General features: G+C 53.6%; 1 protein-coding gene across 6 annotated transcripts in view; it reads left to right on the top strand.

Moving 5' to 3' along the window:
- Agfg2 (ArfGAP with FG repeats 2) overlaps window positions 1–9,056 on the top strand; it is a 31,620-nt gene extending 22,564 nt beyond the window's left edge. Inside the window, exons 7-12 of one of the 6 annotated variants that reach the window (XM_023714452.1) lie at window positions 3,959–4,079; window positions 4,235–4,314; window positions 4,489–4,575; window positions 5,909–6,037; window positions 6,579–6,664; window positions 6,920–9,056. In XM_023714452.1, the coding sequence (XP_023570220.1) occupies window positions 3,959–4,079; window positions 4,235–4,314; window positions 4,489–4,575; window positions 5,909–6,037; window positions 6,579–6,664; window positions 6,920–6,979 (563 nt within the window). In that variant the 3' untranslated portion in view covers window positions 6,980–9,056. The remainder of the gene's footprint in view (window positions 1–3,958; window positions 4,080–4,234; window positions 4,315–4,488; window positions 4,576–5,908; window positions 6,038–6,578; window positions 6,665–6,919) is intronic. The other 5 variants (XM_023714453.1, XM_023714451.1, XM_004630504.2 and 2 more) reach the window with 5 other exon arrangements.

Here is a 9,056-nt window from a genome sequence, read left to right as displayed (position 1 = left end):
CGCTTGCCAGGGAAGCGCTTATTCCACTGAGCCATCTTCCTGGCCCCGAGGATAATATTTTATATTGGCAAAAAATTTAAAGATTGGTAGCCCTTGTTATATGGTGAAATGGACCCTTTTGAGTACCGTTGGCAGGAGTATAGATGGATATAGGAATATCCAGTTGATGGAGAGACTCGCTCTCCTGGGAATGGGAGCACTAGATGAAATAGCCAAGATAAAGTTATTTCTTTTGGGGCTGGGGAGATGGCTCAGTGGAATAAACACTTCCCTGGCAAGCACCAGGGCCTGAGTTCAGTTCCCAGTTCCACCAAAAACAACCAAAAAAGTTATTTTATTTTTGCGGTGCTGGAAGTTGAACCCAGAGCCTCATACATGCTAAGCACATGCTCCACCACGGAGCTGCGCCCCAACCGAAGGTTGTGAAATGCCTTCCTGGCACAGGATTGCACCAAGACCCAGCTCGCCCGGCAGGCCCAGAGAGAAGACAGGCTTCTCAGACACTGAGCGCTTTGTCCAGGGTCTGCTCAGCTCAGAAAGCAAACACTCAGGCCAGGTTCTCACTATGCAGTTCAGGCTGACCTTGAACTCACAATGTAGTGAAGGCTGGGCTCAAACTCAGAAATTCTCCTGCCTCAGCCTCACAAGTGCTGGGATTACAGGCATGGGCCAGCTCATCCAGTTTGGCAATGTGTCTTTTACTGTTCTTAATTTAAGCATTATTTAGCTGGACACAGTGGCACAGGCCAGACCCAGGGCCAGCCAACATGGGGAGGCCCTTGCCATCGCCAAGGGCTTTGAGGTAGTAAGCCCACGAAGGAGGAAGCATTCTCACTCTGCAGTTGAGAAAACTGGCTCACATGACCAGTGACTTGGCCAAAAGCAAATGCTACTACTGAGTGGCAGACCCCATTCTCCTTTTTTCTTTTTCACTGAGTTACCCAGGTCAAGCTTGAACTGTGATCCTCCTGCCTCAGCTTGCCCACTCACTTTCTTCCCACACCACTATCTGAGTATTCCACTGAACAGAGGACTGTTGAGCTGGGTAGGGGTGGAGTGGCGTAGGGGCAGAATGCTTGCCTGCTGGTGCTGGGCTTGAACTCTGGCGTGAACCGAGGTCATATTGAGTAGGAAGTATGGAAGGAGATTTTGAGAGGCAGCTATCTCTTCTGACAAGCCTAGTTTTATTTTTATGTCTCTGAGGGAGAAGTATGGAGCAGGGAGATTTCTGATACTGAAGTTCCTTGACTGTTCTAAGGTGTGTGGCTCTGTGTGTGTGTGTGTGTGTGTGTGTGTAGCAGGGAGATTCCTAAAACTGCAGTTTCCGTGACTGATAGAAGGTAAGTGATGTGCTAGGTGTGTGCGTGCGTGTGTGCGTGTGCAGAGTGGTGCACCACCTAGGGCCAGCTCTGCCCTCTAGTGTCTGCAGGCAGCACACACAGCCAGCCTGGTCCTTACCAAGACAAACCCTTAGAATGCAAAGACCTAGAGCATGCAGAATCTTTTTTTTCTTTTTTTTTTAACTTTCTGCAAAGCTTTATTCCAGTGGGACTCAGTCCTTAGCAGCTGCCTTCCTTATGGCAGCCAGCATGTTGCTCAGCTCCTCATGCTTCGAGATGTGCGTCCCCACCCTTGATGAACTTGAGGGTGCACCTGTCCTTGGAGACCTTGAGCAGCTCCATGGTGCGCCACTCGTAGGGGGCGAAGCCGCACAGCTCCCAGATCATGTCCCGCATGAACTTGGTGTGTTTGGTGAGGCATCTGCGACAACAGCTGTGCCTTGGTTTGCTCACATTCTTAGTCACCTTTAGGCCCTTGTTGAGGCCCACTGCCATGGGATAGTGGAGGGCAATGGCTACTCTTCTTCGATGGTTGCTGTGGAAAGGAGCATGTAGAATCTGATTGATCTGAGGAGAGGGATCTGGTTTTCTCAGGAACACCAGCTTTCTTGTGGAGTGAAGGCCTGGACACCCAGGAGATCCCTGCTGCCCCTGCCTGGCTGGGTGAGAAGAAGCCCGGAGTGGGACGTGTTCATGGAAAAAGCACTGGCGGTGGGGAGGGAGGTGGCAAGAGACGAACAGATGCTCAGATGAAGCTGGCCTTGAGGACCTGGCAGTGGGGAGGTGCCAGGCACTTTGTCCTGCTGCCTCATGAGCTGCTGATGCTGTCGCCATGTGAGCCCTGCAGAGGAGGAACCTCTAAAAAGGATATGTTTCAGCTTTTTAGACAGGGCCTTGCTATGTTGTTCAGGCTGGCTTTGTTATGCAGCAGTCGGCCTGTCTCAGCCTCCTGAGTCCTGGGATTCCAGGTGTGCACCACTACCCTTGGCTCGTACGGCCTTTAGAAGGGGAAGAGTGTGGAGACTGAAATCACAGCTGCAGATCCTCAAAAAATTTTACCAGCGAGAAACCAGGCTGCAGGCGGGGTGTGGTAGCACAGGCCTATAATCCCAGCACTCAGGAGTCTGAGGCAGGATTGTGAGTTCAGGACCAGCCTGGGCCACAAGGTGGGTTCAAGGATAACCTGAAGTGCATAATGAGAGCCTGTCTCAAAAAGACACACACCCCAGACTGTGAACTCGATAGGGTGGGACAGTAATCTTAGCACTTAGGAAGCTCATGAGTTCCAGGCCAACCTGGGCCACCTGGTGAGTTCAAGGCCAGCCTGGACTATATAATGAGGCCCTGTTGTGTTAAAAAAAAAACAAAACACTACAAATACATCAGGTACTGTGAAGGACAAGAACAAGGTTCTATGAGAGTAAATCCAGATTCACATTCACCCTGGCAGGCCCCTCTGAAGACAGGCTTCTTGTGAGTGTGATGTGAGCAGGAGTTAGTGGCCAGGGCGTCTTGTTGAAGGTGGAACCTAGCAGCTGCGGGTGCAGGTAGGGACCTTGCTCCCTGGCTCCTCTCTGTAGCAGCCGCCATACAGTTCCTTTGAGACCTTCTCTTCCACCTCCGGCCCTGGAAGTTGTTTCTTATAGGTAAAATAGTGCCTCCTGTTTGCATCATACTAAAAGATTTCTGCATTCTTTCAAATACCTCAGAAAGTCCTGACAGCCACCTTATAAGAGTGCAGGATGAAAAACTGGGCTCAGCAGGCTGGGAGTGCAGCCCAGTGGTAGAAGAGCCCCCAGCATGCATGAGGTTCTGGTTCCATCCCCCATGCAGCAACAAGGGTGGTGCTTAGGAGAAAGGGATGGTTTTCCAGAGTCACATCAGGTAGTAGAGCCACTACTAGAATCCACTTCTTTTTTTTTTTTTTTAATTTTATTTGTGTGTGTGTGTGTGTGTGTGTGTGTGGCCAGCTCAGCCCACCAGGGGGCGGGGCTGGCTGGCATGTGGTGCTGGGGGATTGAACCACAGTCCCTGTGCTTTGCTAAGCTTGTTCTAAGTAGGTGCTTTAGACCACTGAGCCATCTCACCAGCCCCTAGAATCCACTTCTGATTCCCATTCGGATATCCCTGGCATAAATCCAGATGGAGCGCTGTGGCACTGCGGCCCCTAGGCAGAGTTGGCCTGGCTTTTCTAGGGCTGAGTCTTCCAACCTCTCTGCCCCATCCCTGTGTGTCTCAGGTGTGCTGTCCTTCCCAGCTCCTGTTTTCCCCTTCATGTGACACATCGATATAAACAGGCGCTGGCTGGAGGAAGGGACCGAACTTTCCATCTGGGAAGTGTAAGCCAAGCTACATGGGGGGGCTGACTCAGGAGGAACTGTATTTCTGAGCGGCAGCTTGGAGCACTGGGAAGCTTGGGGACACCTGAACTGTCACCTTGATCAGAACTCAGAGGGGGACAACCTCTCCCATACTGAAGGGAGCACAAGCTGCCTCAGAGCAACCGTGGGTGCCTCCCTGCCGAAACCCCATCCTCCCACCGCAGCCCACCTCTGCTTCCTGCCCGTAGCTTCCTGTCTCACTCAGCCCTTCCTGTTTTATCTCTCTCGGTGGTCCAGGAAGCAGCCAGGGGACTCCATTTGGTGCCGCTCCACTTGCAGCTGCCTCTCAGCCCAGCAGCCTCACAGATGTGGGCAGCCTCTTGGGACCTGGGGTGTCCCCTGGAGGGGTCCCTGGCAGGTGGGTGTAGGCGTCCCTCAGGGCTGACCCCACTGTCCCACCTTGGCTCCTCCTGTTCCCCTTCCTCCCTATCCCCCTCCTTCCCTGAAAGCACAATGGCCACATGTCCCCTGGCCTGGAGGATGAGCACCCCAACTTCTCTCCGTGACCTACAGCATCTTCGGGATGGCCGGCCAGGTCCCTGCGCTCCAGTCTGCTGTGCCTGGTAGTGGCAGCACAGGACTGACCTTTGGAGGTGAGCCCTGCCTGCCTTGGGAGGAACAGCAACAGGTCCATGGCAGGAAGAGAGTGGAGACTGCACAGGGAAGGGAGTGGGAGAGGCAGGTTGGGCTTTAGCAGGAGGCAGTCATCACAGGATTAAGCAAGTGGTAGCAAAGGCAACCCACTCGCTCTCTTGTTCTACCCCAAGCAGGCTTCACCAATCCTTTCGCCGTCCCTGCAGCCCAGCCCCAGCTGCCTTCCACCAACCCCTTCCAGCCCAATGGCCTCGCCCCAGGTAAGTCGCCTACACTGTCCCGTCTCCTCCTCCTTTTTAAACAAAATCTTTCATGGAGCTCAGGCTGGCCTCAAACTTGTATGATCCTCCCACCTCAGCCTCTCGAGTGCTGGGATTACAGGCATGCACCACTGTGTCCATTCCCCCTGCGCTTTTTAGACTTCAGGGAATCCGTTACCCTAAGCTTTCCCCACACAAATGTACCTCAGTGCTCACTGCTGGGAGCAGCCAGAAGCCCCACCGCAGCCCTAGCCGCTGTTCACCAGCTTAGGCCAGACTCGTTCTCAACCAGGCCACCATAGGAAGCCAAAGGCAAAAGCACCCACGTGTCACAATCAGAATTTTAGGATTAAGAAAAAACTAAGAGCACATCTTTTGTAACCCCAGCTGCTAGTGAAGCTGAGGCAGAAAGATAAGTCTGAGCCCCACTTGGGCCATTTAATGAGATTCCTGACACCCCGAACTTAAAGGACTCGCAGCTTCAGAGGGTCCACTCCATGTCTGGCTGGCCACAGCGTGGAAATGGCATTGTGGAGAGCCCTGGCAGCCAGGAAGCAGAAAGCAGGAAGAGCCAGAGAGAACAAGGGACCTTCCAGAGTGGCCGGCCTCTTGCAGCGAGGCCCAGCCTCCTCGCAGCACCTTCAGCCCTGACCCTGTGTGGATGCAATGCGAGCACTGATGACACAGCGCCTTGTGACCCAGTCACCTTCCCCTAAACAGGAGAACTCAGAGGACGTTTGAGATCTGAACTAGCAGCAGGGATGTAGTGTTTGGTGAAGCACCTACCTAGCATAGGCAGGGCCTGAGTTCCACTCCTGCACCATGAAAACCAAGCAGAAGCCCAGTTCTGAATATTGTTTTCTTGTGACTGATAATGGCAAGCAGTCCCTGTCCCTAGCCCCTATCTACCCCTCAGTTTCCAGGAAACCATCGTGAAATCACAGGCTGGCCCTTGCCTCCCTCCGCAGTCTCTTCTGTGTCCTTAAAGTCCTGAGGCCAAGGAGAGGCATTGATGGGCTCCTGGAGCTGTTTTTTTGTGAAACGCATCCTGTGCCCATTGTAGAGACAAGAGCCGAGGAGTGGTAAAACGCCTTCATGTATGCAGTTTACTAGGGACAGGGAGAGCTACCCAGGTTCTGTGTGGTGTCCGCGTTTATAAAGGCCTCTGCCCTTGGTGCTACAGGCAGATTGGCAAGCTTGGTAGGTTCAGGAGTTGAACAGTCCCCTACTCACTCAGGGTCCTTCCCCTGGGGGCCTTTTCTGAGGAAGGGATGTAGGGAAAACCAATCTTATTCCCCACAGAAGTTTGCCTCAGCCTCGTGTCACCCCACAGGGCCTGGCTTTGGGATGAGCAGTGCTGCGCCTGGCTTCGCCCAGCCAGTGCCACCCTCTGGGGCCTTTGCCAGTACCTTCCCCTCACCGCTGTTCCCTCCACAGACCTCGCTAACGCCGCAGCAGAACGGTAAGGGTTTCTCTCTGCTCCCCTCCACGTGGACAGACCAGTGTCATAGGAAACTGGCTCCCGGCCGAGGAGGCTCAAATCCCTCATAAAAAATGGCATGCATGGTATTTGCACAGGACCTAAGCACATCTTCCTTTCCTTAAAGCATCCCTGGGTGACTTACAATGTTTAATGCAATATAAATGCTAAATTGCTGTTACACTGTATTGTCAAAGATCAGATGATGAGGAGTAAAGGTCCGCGCATGTTCAGTCCTGGCCCAGGGAAAGAGCGACTTTCAACCTGCGGTTGGTTGATTGTGAGGATGAAGGACGTGCGGTTGGGGAGGGCCACCGCAGGCGCTGTGCCCTAGCTCGCCTCTGAGCTAGTTCCGTCTCTGACCAGTAGGGGGAGCAGCGGGCCTGCCTGTGCCAGAATTTCGGAGGAGTCCCTCTGGCTGTCGCTTTAGGATGTAGCAAGGACCTGTGTCCAGGCGGTGCAGTGGAGCCTTGCCATGGTGGCAGCATGGCCACATCAGCTGCTCACTTGTTTTGCTTCTCAGGCTCTTCCTTTGGGGACTTGGGACCCACCAGGCTGGTGCAGAGGCCACTCAGCCAGCCGGCTGGGATCTCTACCAACCCCTTCATGGTGAGTGTCCTGTGTGGGGCTGGGGACAGAATCCTTCCAGGAGAGGGTACATGGCGTGGGACTCGAGCCAAGCCAGGGATGGTGTCTCAGTCGTGGCCTTGCCATTGTCCACACTGCCCCTGTACACTCTCCTCTCCATCCACGTGGTGGTTCCAATGATGAAGGGAAGCCTAACCGAAGAACCCCTAAAATTCATTTTCCTGTTTTCCAGCTGTTCTTCCCTCATCAGATAACTTCATGTTCTTTTCTTTCCAGACTGGATCCTCACCAAGCCCATTTGCCTCCAAACCTCCAACTACCAACCCGTTCTTGTAGCACTGTGTCCGGGGGGACCTCTTCCCCTTCTCCTCAGGGGGCCCTCTACTCCCTAAAGTTCTAGTACCCTCTTCCTTACCTCGGGCACGTCTGTGGGTCTGAGACTAGAATGAGCCTGGTTGGCAGGCTGCCGAGGATGGTGGAGGTGCTAATGCTTTCTTTGCTGGGGGCTTCCGGATGAATCACAGCTTGGGGCAGTGGCCCAGGGGCGTCCTTCCTCCTCAAGCCACCCTTACCAGAAGGCCCAGGAAGGTAGGCCTGGCCCAGAGGACCAGTGTGTTTTTCAACTGTCCAGTTATGCACACGACCTTCTCTCCTGCCTTTGGGCCCGTCACCTCTGGCCCATCCAGGGGCAGAGGAAGGTATGGCTGTCAATGGCCAGCAGTCCCCAGGAGAAGGACCCTTCCTCCCCTTCCATTTTTCCAACACTGCTCCTCCTGAACAGAGGCACAGTGGGGAAAGAGGAGGAGTGCTGACTGGGACCTTAGCCGGAGCCCTGGGGCTGAGACCACCTATGTTCCACCCCGGGCGCCACCTGCTTTTCTCCACCTCCTTGTTCTGCTTCCCCGCAGCCCCCATCCTGGCACTCAGGATTGCATAGTTTTATCTGCATTCATAGACATGCCTGACTCCTGTCAAGCACTTTAGTTACCTGTCAGTGTCATGTTTGGATACCAGTGTTTTATATTTATACATAGAATTTTCTAATATAGCCTATTATAGAAATATATATATATATATATATATATATATATATGCACATACATAGATATATACATGCCACCCCCAGCCTGTCTCCCTTGCCCTTTAATGGGAGTGGGATGAACCCCATCTGTGCCTGGACCATCAAAGCCAGAGCCCAGGAGACGGGGGAGGCAGCCACATGTCCCTGACCACCCCACAACCTGGGCTCTTCCAGGGAAAGGCTTTGTGCAATTGGCTGGGGATTTTTTTTCCCCATGTGCCTCCCCTGCTCCCAAATCTCTGCACCAAAGCTCGTTTGCAGGCAATGTTGGAAAAGAACTGCATTTGAAAGAAAAAGTGGCTCTTGTGGTGGTGTTTTGGGTTGGTCTGGGGGCCGAGAGTCAGCAGGGCTGAGCGTTCCCCGGGTGCCACCCATCCAGTCGGCCTGGGCTGCCACAAGAGGACCTGCTCACCGAGACAGAGCCGAGTCCCATCAGAACTGGCATCTGTGTTAGCAGTGGAGAGGAGCGGGACAGGGACCCTTGCAGGAGTTGGGATTCAGAAGATACAGAGAGGGGGCCGATTCTCACCTGGGATGGGCAGAGGAGCCAGGTGCCATGGAGCCAGGCATGGCACCCGGGGAAACCCTCCCCCCAGACTCTGCCACCAGAGGCTGTTTTATTAACAGCCTGGTATCTGGGCTATTTGTATGTCAAGACCAGAGCTGGGGAAGTATGCACTGGCACTGTCGAGCCCAAGACTGGGAGCGATCCCTCCCCTCCCATCATGGCTCAGGAACTCAGGGCCTTCGGCTGCTCATTGTGATTTCTCTGGGTCTTCCACAGAATGGCAGAGAAACAGAGACTGGGTCTACCTGCTGATGTGCATTGTATGATTTGCTGGAAAGACCTTGTCTGGCTTCTCACTTGCCTAGCTCCCCTAGGTTGTCTATGTTCTCTGTCCTCTTCTGCCAGAATTTTTGTCTGCCATCCTTGGTTATCACTGTTGTTTTTTCAGTTTTTTGGTTTTGAGACAGGGCTGTAGCCCGCCTGGCCTTGACCTTGGTGATCCTCCTGTCTCAGCCTCCCAAGTCGTGGGATCACAGGCTTGTGCCCCTATGCCCAAATGTCCTCGCCACTTCTGTTTCCCATTCTTTCTGCTCAGAGCCAGGCATCGAAGGAAGCCAAATGTGGGGCTTATTTTTCCTCGGCCCTCTTCCCATTCTCCTAACTCCTTGCCTATGGTTTAAAGGACCAAGAGCTAAAAGGCCTCTGGTCACGTGTTCGATCACATTCATGTGTCTCCCTGTGGTCCTTTGCTGGCTGCTGGCTGTGGGGGCTCAATGTGCCTCCCCTTCAGTCCTGTCTGCTGTGGACTCTGACCAGTGCTGGAG

The sequence above is a fragment of the Octodon degus genome, unplaced genomic scaffold (genome assembly GCF_000260255.1).
Source record: "Octodon degus isolate 3935 unplaced genomic scaffold, OctDeg1.0 scaffold00035, whole genome shotgun sequence".
Lineage (NCBI taxonomy): Eukaryota > Metazoa > Chordata > Mammalia > Rodentia > Octodontidae > Octodon > Octodon degus.
Note: the sequence above shows the minus strand (reverse complement) of the source record. Positions and strands in the feature narration are given on the sequence as shown.